The 20,347-nt window shown below is 34.3% G+C and overlaps 2 protein-coding genes across 2 annotated transcripts; both read right to left on the minus strand.

The window, feature by feature from the left end:
- Positions 1-4,636: 4,636 nt before the first annotated feature.
- LOC138132148 (cytochrome P450 4c3-like) lies at positions 4,637-17,225 on the minus strand. Its single transcript, XM_069049543.1, has 9 exons — positions 16,964-17,225; positions 6,695-6,887; positions 6,441-6,641; positions 6,199-6,387; positions 5,766-6,145; positions 5,644-5,712; positions 5,412-5,583; positions 5,189-5,362; positions 4,637-5,136 (listed from the first exon to the last, which is right to left on the minus strand). Exons 2-9 carry the CDS (start codon positions 6,858-6,860, stop codon positions 4,979-4,981), a joined length of 1,509 nt encoding a protein of 502 aa, XP_068905644.1. The 5' UTR covers positions 6,861-6,887; positions 16,964-17,225; the 3' UTR covers positions 4,637-4,978.
- LOC138132146 (tigger transposable element-derived protein 2-like) lies at positions 6,992-14,393 on the minus strand. Its single transcript, XM_069049542.1, has 2 exons — positions 8,841-14,393; positions 6,992-8,789 (listed from the first exon to the last, which is right to left on the minus strand). The coding sequence occupies exons 1-2, from the start codon at positions 10,312-10,314 to the stop codon at positions 8,134-8,136; spliced, it is 2,130 nt and encodes a 709-aa protein (XP_068905643.1). The 5' UTR covers positions 10,315-14,393; the 3' UTR covers positions 6,992-8,133.
- Positions 17,226-20,347: the final 3,122 nt, after the last annotated feature.

The following is a 20,347-nucleotide window of genomic DNA, read 5'->3' on the forward strand; positions in this document are numbered from 1 at the left end:
TTTACATGTCATCTAACTTCCCTCTTTTGGTAGGACCTTTTAAATTTCCTGCACGGTTAACCGGAGACATTTACTCAGAATTTTTGAACGCAAACTATCCAATTTGCTTGAAGACATGTCACTTCTTTTTTGTGGTAACGGCTAGTTTCAACACGATGGGGCACCACCACACTTCAGTCGACAAGTTCGACAAATTTTGGATCAACAGTATCCTCATGGATAGATGGATAGGTCGTGGAAGTCCACGACACTAGCCTGCGCGGTTCCCCGATTTAAATCCTCTGGATTTCTTTTTTTCGGACACGTTAAAAATATTGTATACAGAAGCCTTATTGCTACAGAGGAACAACTCAGGGGTCGCGTTCAGGAAGCTTTTGCTACAATTACTCCTGAAACGGTTGCGAATTCTAAACTGAGTTTTTTGCGACTGGCACGGTTATGCTTGCAAACGAATAGTGGCCACTTTGAGCACCTGCTCTGTATTTATTTTTCATTCCATGGTCCCTTTTGGCTTATGTAATTAATACATTTTTTCTATTTTGCGTTTAGAATAAGTCTATTTTAGAATCTGCGTCTCTAATAGGTCTATTGTTGTATTCAATTTGGAGTCGTTTATGGCTATCTCTTAAAGCACTCGTAGTTTAATAGATCTCTAAGAAAATTTGTATCAATATTTCAGTGTATTATTGTCATTTACACCAAAAAACTTCCAATATTAATGTTCAAACTCTACTTTTTAACATATGTTGCAGATGTAGTTGCATCCGTTACATTGAATTACCAATTAATACAAAATTCCCTAGAATTTGAAAATTTAATTTTTTTATTTAAAAATTAAAACAAGGGTGCAAATTCTAAAAAATAACATAAAAAACTTGTTTTATAAGGGCATTGGCGCACTCGTTCCATACAAAACTCCCCTACGGGTCGTTTTCTACACCTGGAACTCGTGCGCCAAATCAACCCTTATAAAACTCGTTCTTTAATATACTAATTCTAGCACCCAAATGATGTCATTTGAGTGCTTTAATAGGTCGTTGGCGTGTCAGAATAGACTAGTAAAATGTACTGTATTGATGTTGGTAGCGTGAACTGTCAACTGACAGACGTCAAAAAATAAATCTCGCAGGGAACAAAGCAAATAAATAAATAAAAATGAACAAAACGTTTAATTTTCATTCTGGGATCATGTAATGGCCGTAAATAAACAGACTTTTAAGGGTTAAACATTTTTATTTTTGATTTTACGTAAAAACTTCAGAGGAATAACATTTTTTGCTTCATCTGAAACCCCCATTTCCGTTATTAAAATCTCAATATTGATACACTGTATTCTTAGATTATTTTTTTTTTTAATTTGGACAAACAACTTATTACTGTTTCAAAATGTTGTCTTTAGAACAAAGAATTTATTTAATCCAATGTTGGACCGGTTTTTGTCACATAATTACAAAATTTAATGAAAAATTTTATCACTTTTGCTTATTGATGTTGTACCTTGATGAAACAAATGTTGAGTGTTCAACTGAAACGTTCATCAAGGAGCCTTTGAATTTTTCACAACATTGTAAAGTATGTCTTAGAAGATCAATGACAAAAGTTAAGTTAGGACCACTTTAAGAAGTGACATTTTTGACTAAATTTATTTTATAATTATGTACCTAATGTGAGTGCCAGGTTATCAAAGAGGTTTATAATTAGAGCAGGACAACATGTCTCTCGCTACATGTTTCGTAACATCGGATATAAAACCTCTTGATTTGACGAAAGTTTCAGCGATGTGTAATCTGTACAATTTTAAATTAGATGTGTTTTTTATGTTGAAAGCCATTTAAGGCTTTTGTGTATTTAAACGCACCAAGACATTATTGCCTACGTTGTCGAGAAACTAATTGCAAAGATGTAATCTGCTTGGATAATCTGCTGACTTCAATTCCTGCACTTGTGTGACACGGTAGTACGGTAGGGATCAAGATGTAAATTCTTGTGTAAGATTGTGTACTTTGTTCCAACAGAGAGATTAATTTACTGACTCAATTGTCGGAGAGATGTTTTTGGTGCATTTTGCATCTTGAGCATTAGCAACAATTTTGTCTGAACGTTTTCAAACTGCTCCACTGGTTTTCGCAAGACACTACCAGTTCCAAGAAACAAATTTACAGCTCTGTCCAAAGTTTTCTTAAACTACCTACGTATGTAATCTACAACAAAATTTAGAAATTCAATTTGAAATTCTTCAATACAATTTTACACCGAATAAACCCAAACTCCCCCAACTTTAGTACCGTTTCGAAAATAATATTTTGCGAGTGTGAGTGGTATTGCGTAGTCAAGGCGCCTAGCCCAGGCGGCTATCCGAGCACTCGCTCTGGACGTGTAATCCACAAAAATTTTTATGCCGACAAATTTAAATCATTTTAAAATGTAAAAAATTATTATTAATTAATTCAACCAAAGTAACTTCTATGTCAAACTTTGTTGACATTTAAGAATCAATTCTGCCAAAGTTACTTTTGTAAGTACTAGGCCGGGAATTTAACCTTCCCGGCGGATTTTGAATCATACAAAACCGTCGATAAGGGCCGGCGGCATGAAAAAAAAATTATGTTCCAGGGTGAAAACGATCGTGAAATAGAAAAAGCGAATGTTGTTTACTTGTGAAAGCAGTTGATTTAGTATAATTCCACAAAAACGAAACTCAACTCAAAAAAGGCGTTAATATCCTACTGTGTTGTTATTGAACGATAATGAATAATGACACAGTTTTCTGATACGTTATTAGAGAAATAATCCCCTAGGGCATTATCTTCAAATAACAGGCTCTAGGGCGTTATAAGGTCTTCGTTGCTTAGTTACGACCAAATTTTGACTGATAGGTATAAATTAATCAAATCATTGTCAATCCAAAAACACACAAAACCAGTCGGACATTAAGTTTTGAAGGCACCACGTGTTATAATGATACGCCCTCGGTCGGCGTACTCCCCTCAGGCCAGAGGCGCTCGGGTTTCACTCTGCCGGCCTCGCGCGTTATCAACCTTATAACATCCTTGATACCATACCATAATAACTATAGGCTATGTGCATGGAGGCGTGGTTAACGAAACACGTTACAGCAGCGCCCATGGTGGCGGCCGTTGTAACTGCCCTCAAGCGTAGCAAGCACAGCTTTATATTGTGGCCAGTTATATTTTGATTAATAAAACACATGTTGTGCACTGAAACTCGTACTCGCATCTCGGAAAGTAAAGTACTTTTTTGTTCGACACTGTTAGAATTTGAGAAATTTCTCCTGTAGGAACGGATTTTGTTAAATGTCACAACTTGTCAAAACGAAACGTCAAGCTAATTTTAATTATTTTAAGCTATTTGGCGCTTTTAAGGTGCTCGTCGAACAAAAAAACGTCGTATTCAACTCGTTCGTGTGTAAATTGGGCTTTTCTGGCACTGGTGGACTCGTTTCACTCGCGTTTTAAACTGGCCCACTCATGCCATAAACAGCCCAATTTACACATGAACTCGTTAAATAATATACTATTTCAATACGTCCATATGTAATTGTGTAAGTTATTATCTCCACTGATGAGCGGCTATGAAGTAAACTAGCTAAATCATTTGAAATTCCTACCTCAAATTGTAACAAATTCGTGTCTGAATGTGAGATATTGAAAGCTGAAGTGAATAAATAAGGTTTAATCAAGAAACTTGTACATTATTGCAAAACGAACTTACAAAATCTATCCAAACTAAAATGGGTTGACAGACGGATAATTATTTCGTATTTTGTTCACAACGTTGTTTATACTAGTCATAGTCATGGTAACGCTTTGCAAAACGAGCTATATTAATTTATCAGTCTACCCAATCTTCTATCTGGTTTCGTAACATTTCTTAAATAATTTGTTATGAAGGTTTGAAGAAAAATTAGTAGGTATACATATGGTATTCGGAGCAAAATTGGTTAGAACTACATTTTTGCTCCTCATAAGTCATAATATAATATACTATTTGACAATGACAATGACGTAACGTAAATTACATTGGAACTGGCTGGCGACACAAGTGCATTATTTGAACATTATACGAAGTTGCGGTAACAAAAGTTTGCCGCACCACAAAACCATCAATTATGGCCCCAAAAGTAAGTTTTTTTCTCCTGAACACGGCAGACATGTTTCTTACCAAGTTTCATACCTTTCTCGATCGTTGCTAGTGCAAAATCTATGGTATTTTCCGATTTTCGATAAATTGGAACCCCGTTCGAGGGACGATATCCATCTGTAGTATTTCGAGTATAATTTAAAAATTGTTTTGATTATGCGACAAGTTTTTTTTATAAATACACTTGTTATATCTTACTGTGTATAATAATGCAAAATAGCATTTCCTGGCACACAATTTATTTATAAAAATAGTAAAAACTTGGACTTGCCGCTTGATACACGCGTTTGAGACGCTAGAAATGGTTTACAATTCCGGCCACCAGGCGGCGCCACTTGTACCCATGCGCACAGCCTATACAATCGCAAAACACAACTAGCATCTGTCAAAGAAGGCATCATGCCTTTTTCGCTCTATCTTCTTTCATCAAAAAGTCAACTGTTTCAAACGGGGTTAGAAAAATAATTCATCGTCATTAAGTTAAAATGTATCTTTATTTTGCAGGAATATGATTTCTTAAAAAAACAAATATTATTTTTGTTTTTCTTTTTTAAAGTACGGTCGGTGGACAAATAAAACTGGGACACTTTAAATTTAATCTGTGTAAATCAAACCACTGAATTGTCAATATATTTGTCAGTGTCTGTATAATATGTCATACCAAAGTTAACCTATTTGTGATGATAAAGCCGTAATTAAATGATGGAGATTTGTAAATTTTGTATTTATGTGATTGTCACTTTTGTCCCAGTTTTATTTGCCCATCGACTGTACATACATTGACATAATTTGCATACAACTTGGAAAAATAAATGTCTTATCGAGACTTAATGCCAATTTTTACGCCGTTCAACGATTTGAGAACAGTTTCAGGAGCCAGAATCATTTCGTGTCGAGGAAAAGCTGGAGATAATTCAAAATTTCGTACTATCTTACTGAGTAAACATTTTATCTCTAACATGGCGTATTTTTGTCCTAAAATAAATTACATAAAGAAATTGTCGCTCTCAATTAGAGAAAAGCATACCAATGCAATTTCGTGGTCCGGCACTAAATGGTATAAAAGCGAATGGTTGTTTACCCTCTACATTGTCAAATCTGCTGGGATCAAATTTCTCAGGATTTGGATAATATTCAGGATTCATATGAATTCCATGTGAAAAAACTATAACTCCTACTCCATTGGGAATAATCTTCCCGTCTAAAAAGGAACGTCAAATATTGCTAATATTTAGAGCTACCTGATCTACCGTATTCTACATCTTGATCTATTCGTCTGCCAAAGAGTGGAACTGGTGAATACAAACGCAAGCCTTCCTTGATAACGTTTTCTAAGTATTTCATCTCTTGGAGGTTTGTATACGTGACTTTGGGACACTTTTCTCCACCAAAAATTTGTTCCTGTTCTTCCAGCACTTTGTCCTAAAACATAAAATATAACGATACTTGAGTAAGAATACACACAAGAAAACTGTTTTGTACCTGAACGTCTTTATTTTGACCTAAGCAATATAGTATAAAACTTGTGGCTGTTGCTGTGGTGTCATGTCCCTAAAAACATAAATTAAATATTTACTTTTATTTAATATGATATATTTATATACCCCAAACATAAAAGTATCTACTTCTTCCCTGATTTCTTCATCAGACAAAGATTGACCATCAACTGTAGCTTCGAGTATCAAGTCCAGAAAAACTTTCTTCTTTTTCCTTCCCAAATCGTCCACATCACTATAATTTCCTTCTTTACGTGTCTCTTCCAATTCCTTACGTTTTGAATTAATTACGCTTTTGGTATAACCATGGAGAACTTCCACAGATTTCTTTTGAATTTCATAATCTTTGGTAAAACGAAAAATGGAATCGTAACGCTTTAGTATCGACGTTGTCCTAGCCAAAAAAATTCTGCACATTTCTTTAACGCTGTGGAAGTACAAAGAGGTTTCACTATTTTGGACATCTACTTTAGTACCCATGGCAGTTTCTAGAACCAGTAGAAGTTTGAAAGTTAGTTCATTTAAAAAATATTTGATGTACCACAGATTACATCGAGAGTACATCGGGTTACGTAGGGATAGATATCTACACTCTTCTCTCCACTTTCTTTAGATAATTTTTGAATCAATATATTGCCAGCGCTCTCAAAGATGTCGACAAATTGTTCCAAAATTTTGAAATGGAAAGCGGGTGTTATGAGTCTTCGATGCGTCTTCCATTTTGGCCCGCCTTAACCCAAGAACTAAGTAAACAAAATGCTAAGTTTCCCTTTTAGAACTTACCATTGGCAGTCACTAGTCCGGTGCCAATCCACGGTTCCAAGAATTTCAAATTAATAGATTTTGTCAGGAGTTTATTGTGGGACAGTAAAAACTCTAGAAATTTGTAATCGGAAGCCAGCAGCACGTGTCCGATTGGTCCAATTTTTATGTGAACCATGTTACCATATTTTCGTGTGTATTCGTGAATGCTTTTAAAGAATGCTAAACGGTCAAATTTAGAGTTGTTACTAAGATTTTGAAACTATTATCATTACCTGGTCCTGATCGAAAATCTCGCGCGTTTCCAAGGATTGGTACCGTCGGAGGGTTCGGAAAATTTTCGAAAAACTTCTCGATCCTGCGCAGTTTGGTGAAGTAGTAATAAATGGGTATCAGTAGAATTGTTGCGAGAGCAAAAATGAGTTCGGTTGAGAAGTTCATGGTTCAACACTCACTTTGAAAAAATTACTGAAACGATACACAGATTCATTTCATGTATCTCTACTTTATGGCGTGGTGTGATAAGGTGTAAGGATCATTGCATTAAACAAGGAATAGATTAAATATAATAATAATAATAATAATAATAATTGTTTATTCGTGTTAATATACAAAATAGTATTCACACATGTCCCAAAACGAAAGAAAAAATTAATTACATAAAGAATAGTAATGAGAGAAGAAAAAAAAATAAATAAATAAACAAAAAAGAACAAATAAAACAAATTTGACTATTTCAAATCATTAGACGAATGGTTAAAAATTCATCAAAAGAGTAAATTATTTTATTTAATAAATAAGTTTTTATATGCTTTAAAAATTGGTGTGGAGGTAAATTTTTATGAGAGTCCGGAAGTGCGTTGAAAAATTTAATGCAATAATAGTGGATTCCATCTTGCGATTTAGCTAAACGTAGAGATATATGATCAATGTGTTGAGACCTAGTACTGTATTGATGATAAGATGATAGTTTGGGGTATAGTTTCGGATTTTTAATAACATATTCCAAACATCTATATATAAATATGGCGGGAAGAGTCAAGATTTTCAATTTAGCAAAATGTTGCCGACAATCGTTTCTAAAACCAAGGTTGGCAATAACCCTAACAGCCCTTCTTTGCAATCGGAAAATTCTGTACAGAGTACCTGAGTGACCCCAGATTAAAATACCGTATTCAATATGGCAATGCACTAATGCAAAATATACTAGTCTAAGACTTTGGAGAGGAAGATTGTTAGCTAGATTACGTAATAGATATATATTTCTAGATATTTTAGAAGCCATTTGTTCACCGTGTGCATTCCAGGTTAACTGCATATCGACATATATTCCCAAATATTTTGTTTATTCTGAGTATTCTACTCCTCTAACAAATTGTTTTAAAGTAAACATCATATGTAGGGGAAAGGGGGGCACATTCGACCAATTTTTGTAAATTGTTATGCAACCAGCTGTCATTAAAATATTACCAATTTATCTCCACTTGACAGCAAACTATAGACCTTTGTGGAGTATCTGGCTCCATACTGATCTTGATAATCTTACGTTTATTAGCTTAGATCACCATTTTTAAAAATCGTTACAAATGGTCGATTCTGCCCCCCTGGTGGGGTACTTTCAACCAGGTAGGAGGGTAGTTTCAACCATATGTACATTAAGCAAAAACATTAATTTAAATGTTTATTTAACAACGTAACTACACATTAATCTGGCCTAGTTGACATTGTATAAGGAAAGGTTAACATTAAAAGAGAGTAACGCTGAAGTTCTGGCCGTTTTGGCTGAACTAGGGGCTGGTAACTTCATAACTATGTCACAACGATCAACAATTGATACATCTTCAACCGGTGGATATACAAACTTATCTGGCGACTTACGGCGTAGAAATTTTATTTGATATTCATTTGGATTAAATACTTGTATTACATTGCCTACGTAATACTTGATACTTGTTTTTAGTGGAAATTTAACCAACAAGAAATCGTTTAGATTTATTACTTCATCATCCGTTAGCTCTATTGTATTTTCTTCATCTCTAATTGCTTCACTATAATCATCTGATTCCAAAAGTAATGACTGGTTTGAGTCGGAACTACTTAGACTTAAGTTTCTCTTTCTACTACATCGACTTCCACTTTTTGGTTTGTCGGCAGATTCTGGAAAAATGTTCTTCAACACCCTTTTTCTGGCCCGTTCTTCCTGTTTCTTCTTCCGACTTTCCCTTTCTTGTTCAATTTCCTCCAATCGATTTTTCTCTGGGGTATCAGTGTAAATCCTGGATTTTCCCCTTCGGCTCCTCATATTCTTTTGTTTTTTTACACATGGTCTAGGAAATGGTCTGACAGTCTCAGGTGTAATAGTGGGTGTAGCTGAAACGTAAAATTATCGTTAAAAACAATAACTACATTTGAAAGATCTACCTTGACTGAAATTTCTGATAAGTGAGTTTCTTGACGGTGTGAGAGTGGTTTTTGGTATGTCATGGATGGATGGTGGTGTAACAGAGTGGATGGATGATGGTGTAACTGCATGAGTGGTTGATGTGTCTTCACAGGTGGATGATGCATGCCTAGGTGGTGTCTGTGGTGTACAAATACTCGTAGATGGTAGATCTGGATAAGTTGTTGGAGGGTCTGCACAAAATGAAGATTGGATGGAACGAACAGACTGGTCCTCTATAGTTTCGTTATTTGACACATTTGCATAGCTTGCTGCAAACTCCTTGAATCCAAGCCTGTTTACAGGCCACAACCCTGGCTTTTCAAATGATTGTGTTATGTTCTTTTGAGTAAACGCGGATTGAAATGCAGTCTTTGTTAGATAAGCAATGTCTTTAATTGTGATGGCTTTTCCAGGATTTGATGTCATCCAGTCGTTAAAAGCAATAGAACAGTATGTTTTGAAGGGCCCATACACACTTACATCTAGTGGTTGAAGCTTGTGCGAGGTGTGGGGTGGGAATGACACCATAATTATGCCATTGTCGCGACAAAAGTTAATAGCTCTTATAGTTGTGTGAGATTCGTGATTGTCCAACAAAAGGAGTATTTGATTTTTTTTCGTACAATGTGTGTGTTTCTGGATGTGCTCCAAAACATTAATGAATAATTCGCCAGTCATCCAACCACTACGATTTCCTAAAGCTAGACTAGATGTTGGTGCATTTATTAGGTATTGATCAGGATGACGTGTTCTAGGAAAAACATAGATGGGAGGCAATGCAATTCCTACTGCATTTACTATTCCCACAAATGTGACTAATTCGCCACGCTCTGCAGATGCAGCTAAGCTGACCTGCTTCTTTCCTTTGGCAGAAACTATTTTAACTGGTTTCAAAACAGTAGTTACTCCTGTCTCATCCACATTAAATATTTGTTCAGGTTTTAAACTGTATTTCTTCAGTACTGAAATATAGTTTTCAAAAAACTCTGAGACACACCGTTTATTAAAACCTGTTGCCCTTGCCAAGCTGGTACTTTCAGGTTTCCGTAAAGTAATTTTGTTTTTATTCCTCTTCATAAAGGACTTCAACCAATCTATGCCAGCTTTTTTGTTATTGTGCCATTGATTAGGAAATTTGCAATTAGGTAGAACACATGCGTAATCATAAGCTAAGATCCTAATATTTTTATACGTTAACCCATAATTCATGTCTGAACATGCTTTAATGTATTTGACTAATTCAGATTCTTGATCATTTGTGAAAACCTGACACACGGTATATTTGCTTGAAAAACTGGGTATGTCTTCCTCCCCATTGCTTTCATTGCCAGAGTCATCATTAAATAATTTTAATAATTCTCCTGGGGAAAATTTGTCTTTCAGTTTCTTTATTCTAGAATGCAATGTTCCACGTTTAATGTTAAAATTTCTAGCTGCTACTCTCTCAGACATTTGTTTGCATAAAACCGCTCGAACCGCATTTTTAATACATTGTTCGTCTATATCTGCTCTATTGGTCTTACTTTTGTAATTTCCACCCTCTGAAATTATAAAAAATCGCCCATTGGATTGAAATTTCCTTTTAGTTGGTCGTGGGGCAGTTTCAACCACTGGTTGAAAGTACCCCACCCACTGATGGTTGAAAGTGCCCCACACTAATCTAAAAGAGTATATGGTGTTCCATTTGAACACATGTAATTTTAAGGTTAAATGATTCTTGTTGTGTTAAATGGTAATAACAACTAAAATTAATGTCATCCATCGCATTCTGATTACACTAAATATACGTCAGCTAATAAGAAAATAAAAACGACAAAAAACTTACCTTCAATTGTCAGTTGGAACACTTTATTTTTTAAATAAAACAAATAGCACGTGATGGCGACCACACTAAGTAGACAGTGACTGTCGGTAATAACGAGTCTGCTGTAATTTTCACTGGTGGTAAATTCAAACGCTAAAAAAGTTATGCCAAGTGGATGTATGTGCCCCGTGGTTGAATGTACCCCCCTTTCCCCTACAGTTTTATCTTTGTTTAAATTTAGTCGATTTGCCAGGAACCATTCTTCAGTTAATGAAATACTATGATTTTTTTTAAGTAAAAGATTCTCCATGGATATTTCCGCATTGCTCACAGTAGTGTCATCGGCAAACAATGTAATATCAGCACACGAAACATAAGAAGATAGATCGTTAATATAAATTAAAAACAAAATCGGGCCAAGGATAGAACCTTGTGGCACCCCATAAACAATGCGTGAAAAATCAGATAATACTTCGTTTATTCTAACACACTGACTGCGGTCACTCAAATATGATAAAATTAATCGTGTACTCGACGGATGAAAATTATACGTATAGAGTTTCCTCAATAGGATGTCATGTGACACACAATCGAAAGCCTTGCTCAAGTCCAGGAAAGATGTTGAATAATATTCTTTACGTTCAAAACAGTCTATTATTTTCTCTACCAAATTAGTAACTGCTTTTACGGTGGAAGATCCTGTACGAAAACTAAATTGCTGAGGAGACAATAAATTGTTATCATGCAAAAAATTTAAAATTTGTTCAAATAATAATTTTTCAAAAACTTTTGATATAGCGGGCAAGAGAGAAATAGGTCTATAGTTATTCATATCAGCTGCATTTCCTTTTTTATGCAGTGGAATGACAACGGCCTTTTTTAAGCAATTAGGAAAAATATTCTCTTTAATGCAGTAATTACATAATTTAGTAAGAGGTGGAATTAGAATATTTTGAACACATTTTATAATCGGTACAGAAAGACCATAAATATCTTTTGAATGAGTATTACGTAACTTGGTGATTGCATCCCATACTTGAACTTCCCTTTAAAACAAAAAATATTATTTGTACTATTCTCATTAGTCATAATAGAAATCGGATCTCTGCTTCCACTGGGTAATGAATTAATGATATTTTCAGCAACTCTCGAAAAAAAATTATTAAAATCATTGGGATTTATCTCACAATTGTTGTGTTTGTTCTTTGATGTTCGATTATTGTTGATAAGGTTCCATAGGACTCTGGGATTGTTTTTATTATCAGAAATAAACTTGGCATTTGCTTCAATTTTAGCATCTCTAATAGCAAGATGGTAACGCTTCTTATAATCTGTTAGAAGTGATTTCAATTCCGGAGTCCTATGTAAATTATAAGCGTCACATATAAGACCTAGTGTATTACGCATCTTATCTAGTACAGGTGTAAACTACTTCACAGAAGTGTTAGATCTGGAACCAGTTTTACTGAAAATTTGTTTTTGTGGGAAAGCTAAATTGTAATAGTACATAATAGTGTTCATAAACATTTGAAACCTAACATTGAGATCAAAAGATAAATCTACAAAATTCCAGTTTACATTTTCTAAGAATTTAAAGAACATAAATTTACCCTCATCAGACAAAGGTCTAACAATTTTTACTTTAGACTTTCTCGTGATAAAATGATTGGTACGTAAATTAACTGATATTCCTAAATGGTCTGATATGTGAAAATTTACTGGAGTAACGTCTATGTCTTCAGTAATTATATTAGAAAATACATTGTCAATTGCGGATAACCCTCTAGTAGGGAATTTAACATGCGAATATAGACCATAACTTTGAAGTAAATCAGAAAACGATTGTGCATATTTGCTGTTAGTATTAAAGTAAGAGGATCAACTTCGATAATTGCTAAGTAATTTTTTTTCATTTTTTTGCAGGTAATCAGTTTAAAGGTACCGCTGATGTTTTTGAGAGATAAATTCTGTTGAATTAAGCAGTTTCTCAGGTTTTCCTCGCTAAAACCTACAATTTTGATTTTTGGGTTGTACAGGATTGTTTTCTTAACACTGTACGCATCTCCAAGTTTTTTTTTTGCCTCAGTCTCCAATTTAATCCTTTCATCAGCATTGTTGCATGCGACTGAAATTCCTCCATTTTTGAGATGCTTAATCTTTGTTATTCCTACTCCAACTTCAGCTAAATTAAGTTGTTCTTTTAAATTTTTCATAGTAGAAAGAGAGTCTTGAAGAACCTTTGGTTGAAGAATTACTACATCCTTGGGTTGTTTAGCAATTTCGCTGTAAGTTTTTGGCGAAGATATTGACGGCGATAACCCAGTTCCCAGCTCATTAAACTTCTGACTAACGTGTATGTTTATATCATTTTTTAGCGAAGAGAAGTACTCTGTTGAATCAGCCTTAAATTTATCTGTAATCGTTTTTATAAGGGTGATATCAGTACTATTTTCCTTCAACTCGGAACTGTTATCGCAATTTTTTAACTTATTAATCTCCATTGCGAGGGCTTCGATTTCGGAACTTAGACTACAATTTTCAGTTATTAACTTACTATTTTCGTTTTTCAGAGCCAAATTTTCCTGCTTGAGTTCTTTCACTACTCTTTGAAAGGTCTCCTCAACGCAACTTATCTGCCTGCAGTGTTCCTCGCACAACATCATGCTGTCGGTTATCACACAAAACTTTTTACCCTTGCCAACTAATATTTGAAAACACCTTTCGTGATACATCTCATTACATTTTGCACACTTAACTGATGCATGTAACACTTTTCGCCTGCATTTTCTGCACTTTTCATTACTTTGTTCGGAGCTCGAGTCGGAATCGTCATCCCGCCCAGGCGACATGGCGACAATAATACCGATGTCTACAAAGATTCTGCTATTCCCAAAGACAAGGCACTTTTGGTGTCCGCGGGACAAGTTTGGATAAATTTATCTCTTTGTGTCTTTGACGTTACCAATTTGTTAGGATTTGATTCATTTTATAGTGTCACTCACTTTTAATAACAGACCATAAAAGAGGCCATCGTTTGTCGTACCTCCTCGCAATAAAAATTACAAAAGAAAGATTTTAGATATTTGACTTTCATATCTTGAAAGTCAAATACTTATCTAAAAAGAAATATTCAGTATTTTATGAAATATTGAATATTTTTATGGACTTGAAAAATCAAATTAGCCCAATTTAATTAAGACCAAAAAAACTCTGAAAATGTTTACAAATGAGTTTGAGAATCGGATGTACTATTGTTTAAATAAAGTGCATTTTTTTCGTCCGAGTCTGGGTTTTCTAGTCGAGGCGCAGTCGAGACTTGAAAACAGGCGAGGACAAAAGGCACTTTTTGGCCGAGGTGCACATTAACTACAAAGCAAAAGACATCACTGAAAATAGTATATTATATTATAAGTGATAGAAATGCATCATTATACAAGAGTGAGAATTTTGACCGTCGAGTGCGCTTGCGCACGAGAGGGACACTTCTCACGAGTTTCATAATGGCATTTCGATCACGTGTGATATACAACGTTTTATCTTACAGGTGCAACTATTGCAAAAAATCCAAGAAATGCAGTTTCATTCAAGTAAAATGACGGCTGTCAAATTTAGTCACTTGTGAGTAATTTATGTCAAGTTAAATGGCAACTGTCAAATTAACTCACTAGTGAGTACTTTATCTCACTTGTGATTAAAATTTGACTTCTGTCACCGAAAACAATGGTCTAAGGTAGCTTAAAAAAAATTACAAATTTATTTTGTATCTGCTTTTTTCAAATAGATACACTAATACATGTTAATAATTTTTTATAGTATTTTTTATTTGCTTACCAACAAAATAAGAAATTTACTACATATTTGCAATACAATTACTTAGGTATTTACATAATTTATGGTGACAGGACAATTATTGCGATTATCATCTGCGATGTCGGGCGGCGAATTATAGTCTATTTTTTCCTGGTAGGCGCGTGCGTGCGCATTTACAAAATCCTGCAACGAAATGCGACTTTCCTATTGGCTACTTTATTTTTCTACTTACACTAGAGAAATGTGCAATATTACAGTGTTCTGTACTGTCAATCAGGTCCAAGCTGCCCTTTTTGTTTCATCGTGTCTTAATTTTCCTTTCGTGTTTTGTGTGTTTTTTTGTTTGTTTTGTGTTGTGTCCATTTATTTATTAAGAAAAACAGTTCTTAGAGGTTAAGAAGTTCTTAAATGTCAACAAGATGTCTCAATTTCGATCACCAAATAAACGGCGTAAGTTGGATTTATGCTAACAGCAAGTAACAGTTTTTTATTAATGCATATTAAAGTTAAAGTATTTCGTGGAATCTCCAAGGATTTTGCCGAGTTAACCAAGACGGCTCAAATGGAAAAAACTGCAGATTATACTGGTATTGTTTTCTGATTTTTTTTTGTTGTATCACAGCTTAATTACTTTGTGTTGAAGGTTGTGGATTTAGAACCATTCAACGATACTTGGCGGAAGAAAAGAAGTGTGGGCAATTACAGGCACCGAAGAAACCTGATAGGAAATATATGATTCAATTGGATGAACATCAAAAATATCTGATTCGAAAAACAGTGCACTAATTTTTCTCTGCAAACAGAATTCCTACAATTGATGCTGTGTAAATTAAGCCTTTTCCTTTTCTCTTGCAAGATACATGGTTATAGAGTTAAGCCGGCCTGAGATATGTCATTTGGTGGGGGAAATCTGCGCGGACAAATCACTTAAATTACTCAAAAAAACAGCTAAATGGAAATTTTTACTCGTTCACCGGTCACTGAAAAAATCAGCTGATCTTTAATCTGCTGAACACCCCTATTTTACGAAAAATGGACTCGTCCGACTGTTTTCCGTCTTCGTGCACCCCCACCAAATGACATATCTCAGGCCGGCTTAACTCTAATAAATAATTGTAGTCGAAGCAGGTCATGTCCATGTTATGAAATTTTTGCCGCTTTCATGTGAACTGTCAATTTTTGTCGATGTCACTGTAATTATTTTTAGGTGAAAAGTGCGGTGATGATTATTTTATTTTATTTTATTTGAAATTAACGATTGAATCCAAAAGTATGGAGTTGTTTTGTACCCAATTTAACTCCTGTATGTATTAAATAAAAATAAAAAATGTTGTACATCAAATATTTGTTATCAATTTTTCCACGAGTTTATTCATAAACTTTTTTGTTTACATTTTACAAATTATACAAAAATTAAATCATGAACATGAGTTTTTATGTGCAATCACAAATACTGATCCCCCTAGATAATATGCAACCAAAAATACTAACAATTCCTGCATCCTGCTAAAAATCTTAGCTATGTGATTCTACCTTTCGGAGATGCGCACGCACGCGCCTACCAGGAAAAAATAGACTTTAGACATTAGACATCACTTTGGCTGTTGTATTAGATATTTCTTCATCATGATGTTGCTATCGATTATATGAACGTTCATTTTCTTATTATGCACCAAATAAGCACCAGAAATAAACGATACAACACTTTTTCGGGAAAATAAAATACTTTGGTTAAATTTAACTGTTAAATATTCATTTGTTTTCAGTCGGTTTACTCGGTTTAGTCGGTTTCGTTGTTAACTTACTAAACAGACCAATAGATGGCGCCACGGTCAATGCCCTGAAAAATACGTCCGAAAAAGAGTTACTTCTTATCCGCATAGGAGTACGTAAAATGACCTTTTTCATTAAGGGTGCTTAAAATAACTATTTATTGCTCTAATTTTTTCCAATCGATAAAACGACTTTTTAAGCTTCAAAATCAATTATCTCGAAAACTTTCCACACAAACTTTCTAAAACGGAGGTGCTCTTTCATAATAATCGTATAGGGTGTCATTGTCAATTTTGAAGTGTGGGAGGGTCTGGAGGGAAAGTAATGACGAAACATCCCTACTGTAGTAAACTATTATACGTCTCACCACGCGCTTACTCCCATTTAAACAAACCGATTCGAGGTTTTCGTGTGTATACCCGATATATTTGCAGGCATGTACTATTCCGGACAGGGAATCTTGGCCACAACTGACATTTAACTGACAAATATGTGTGAACGGCCCTTTATTGAATATAACCCAACTTTTGACTCGATAATGCCATTTCCCTGCTTTTTTAATACCACAAGAAAAACTTCAAAGTGATTTTTAATTACTGTCATTTATTAATGACACTAATGATTGGTTTACATCATTTTTTTTAGAAATGTCTAAAAAATGTTGGCCAAGATTCCGTGTCCGGAATAGTAGGTACCTAATTGACAAACACTTACGTGGTAAAATAAAGGTGGACTTTGTACAATTACCAAACAAACACTACATTTGGTCGAAAGGTTAAAATCAAAGTTGTTTGTCACTATGAAAACTGCACTGTAACAAAATTTGGTAAACACTTGAATGAATTGGAATAATCAAAGTGATAGTGTCGACACTTTCTTTCTTTAAAATGACCATACACAATTTTAATCTGGTTATTATTTACAAGTATGTAGCTCTTAGATAAGTCACACATCAGTAGTTTTATCTACAACAGACAACAGATTGTATAAAAAATATAGCTTAAACATAGTGATTCTTGACATCTGCAGCAAACAATTCACTGCTGGAATGCGGTAGATATCTTTATTGAGAGGTCATCGGCCAATCAAATTGTTTTCATTATCCCTCCGCCACCCGGCGGCACGGCAATTTTGCCGGAGTACATGCACTATTACGGATAATACTATCAAGTAATAGTGCAGTGCTTATCAACATAATTACAGGCGTTTCGCCTCCGCATTTTGACTTTGTTGTATATTATGTTCTGTGTCAATGTTAAGGAATTTCCTCACGATATGACATGAGTACATATATATATATATATATACCTTTTTGAATTTCAACTACCAATGTGTTCCCTAAATCCAGAATTTTAAAATTTTTAAAGTGATTGCGGTACTATTCCCGTTGCCGAAATTATAAGTGGTAAAATAGAAATTTTTTCTAAACTCCAAAGATTTCTCATAGCAACGGAGAGTTCTAAATATTTAATAATTTTTGTGTTATATGTCTGTGTTATATTATGGGAATTTGGAACAGCTACATCTAAAAGATATGCTTGCTTTTGTTGTATATTTAAAATAATAATGTCTGGTCTGTTATGCTGAATGTGAATGTCAGTTAAAACTATGCGATCAAAATATAAATTTGTAATTGTCATTTTCCAAATAACTTTCTGGTTTATAAATATAATGTGGTTGTGTATCCTTTAATAAATTGAATTTAACAGCTAAATTCACGTGTATAATTTTAGCGAATATACCATGACGTTTCTTATGTTCGCTTTGAGCCAAAACGATGCAAGAAGAAATGATGTGTTCAATGGTTTCCCCTTCAGTTCCGCAAATCCTACATTTATCGATGATCGATTTAAACCGCATATGTGTTTTTTATAATTTCTTGTATTGATAACACGATCTTGTATTGCAAATATAAAACCCTCAGTCTCAGGGTGAATATTTGATTTCTTAAACCATGTATGAGAAGCCTGAATATTAATTTCTGGTTGTTCCAGTTCTTTAAAATATCTCCCATGTAAAGACGCAATATTATTCGACTCACTGTTCCAGCTCGTCTAACAAATTCTCTGGGTAGGCCGTAAAGGCTGTCCTAACGGACTTCTACTGTAAAATACTGTAATTTCTCATAATTTTTTGTTTCGTAGTTTTTCGCTAAAACATTATCCCAAAAATGTCGGTGACCAATATTTTTTCTATGACCAACAACAAAGCCAGCCGATTAATAAAGTACCGACACGATTTGACGTTTACATAAAAGGCAACCGTAACGATATTTTCGCTACAAGAGGCGCTGATATCGCTATTTTGACTGGATTTATTAGTAATAATTAGTAATTTATTAGTAATAATTAGTAATTTATTACTAATAAATCCATGCCAAAGTCAGTCAAAATAGCGATATCAGCGCCTCTTCTAGCGAAAATATCGTTACGGTTGCCTTTTATCTAAACGTCAAATCGTGTCGGTACTTTATTAATCGACTGGCTTTGACCAACAATAAACAAGGGCGATATCTACATTTCAGTATATAGGCTCTGCCATTTCTATTGAAACACCACCTGTTGGATTTTTCCTAAAATTTAGCAATGTGTAACAGGTTCGGTTGGTTGTAAAACGGCTTTTAGTGAGAAATTTGAAATTTTGACATTTTCTAGTTCCTAAAACGTCAAAGCAAATCGCTGTCAAAATAAATATTTTAAATTGATAAATCAATGATCTAACTACACATTTAGCAATTACATATTTATCTCGTCGACGCATCGTGCATTCTTAATATAATTTAATATAAATGTTAATAGAAATCTAAAAATTTTACGCCTGCGAATCCTACCACCACAAATGTGAGTGAGTGGTTTTTAGCGTGGTTATCTGTCGTTGTTAGTGTTCCTGCTGGAAGGTAAAACCCAAGGGAAACTCAAAGAATTTTAATCAATGAACAAGGAAATTACAAAATCAAAGGATTGGCGCCAGTTTTGGAATCTTGAAGGATTTCGCCTCTCAGGTGTGATTGGATAATTCTGTAGACAGTAATATCAGATATCTGGAAAAAGAATTTGGTATTATGGGGGTATGTGGGCAATGTGGGGTAAGATTGTAAGGATTAAAAAAAATCAGGACTTTGAGGAACTCAAAACTCATAATTGAATGAATTGGGGAAAAGTTTAAGTAAAAAAATAATTATTTTGGTTTATTTCAATGTACTTATATGTATTAAGTATTTTAATAAACTACACTTGCTGAAATGCTTTTTTTTATTGAATTTTTCTTATGGTGAAACCGCAGAGGATGAACGAAACTTACACGTAACCTCACTTTTCTGCTGTTAAAGTTAAATGAGTTATAATAATAACAAATAAAACTGCACTCGCTGAAAGTTTAGCTGAAGAGATGAATATCAAAGTTAAAATTTAGATTTTAGAACAATAATTTAAGATGTCCCCTTAAGGCGCATGTGCCAAGTGGCGTGTGAAAAAAAGTGCGGGATTTAATTTTGATGTTATAGCTAAATGTTAGCAAATGTAAATACGTTCTAAGCCGAAGACGCTCACGCTTTTTAGAATGATAGAAAGACGCCTTTTTTAACTTACAGAAAAGATTTATGAAATTTCAACACAAATTTTTCTGACTGACCACATTTGGTGACTTAAATGCAGTTTATCATATAATTTAATAAGAGCTCTCTTCATGTCAGCACCCATAAGGACTCGTTTTTTCTATTTTGCTCTATTTTCGCGAAAAAACAATAAATTCTTGATAATTATTGGTTTATAATTGAACGAAAGACGCGTTGAGTCAAATATGACATGACATTCAACAAAAATCAAGACTGACAATAATAGTCAAAAAATTACTAAACATATTTGCAGCGTTGCCAAACTGACAATCAACAGGTGGTGTTTCAATAGAAATGGCAAAGCCTATAGGTACTATGGCGGACAATAAATTTAGGCCGGCCTGACATTGGCTTGACATCAAAATGTGAAGCTAGCATTATGTTCAACTAACCCCATTTTTGATTTTTGTCATTCTTGTCATCGTGACAGCGATAATCAAAATTAAAATTGGGAAAAGAAGCGCGCACTAGAGAGAAGTGCTACT

Source organism: Tenebrio molitor, chromosome 5, assembly GCF_963966145.1.
Source record: "Tenebrio molitor chromosome 5, icTenMoli1.1, whole genome shotgun sequence".
Lineage (NCBI taxonomy): Eukaryota > Metazoa > Arthropoda > Insecta > Coleoptera > Tenebrionidae > Tenebrio > Tenebrio molitor.

Coding starts and splice junctions, on each gene's coding strand:
- LOC138132146 (XM_069049542.1), bottom strand. CDS start 10,314: ATGTCTGAGAGAGTAGCAGCTAGAAATTTTAACATTAAACGTGGAACA. Junction 8,790..8,840: donor TATCAGAAATTTCAGTCAAG/GTAGATCTTTCA, acceptor TTTACGTTTCAG/CTACACCCACTATTACACCT.
- LOC138132148 (XM_069049543.1), bottom strand. CDS start 6,860: ATGAACTTCTCAACCGAACTCATTTTTGCTCTCGCAACAATTCTACTG. Junction 6,146..6,198: donor TACTCTCGATGTAATCTGTG/GTACATCAAATA, acceptor TACTGGTTCTAG/AAACTGCCATGGGTACTAAA. Junction 5,363..5,411: donor AGATCAAGATGTAGAATACG/GTAGATCAGGTA, acceptor GTTCCTTTTTAG/ACGGGAAGATTATTCCCAAT.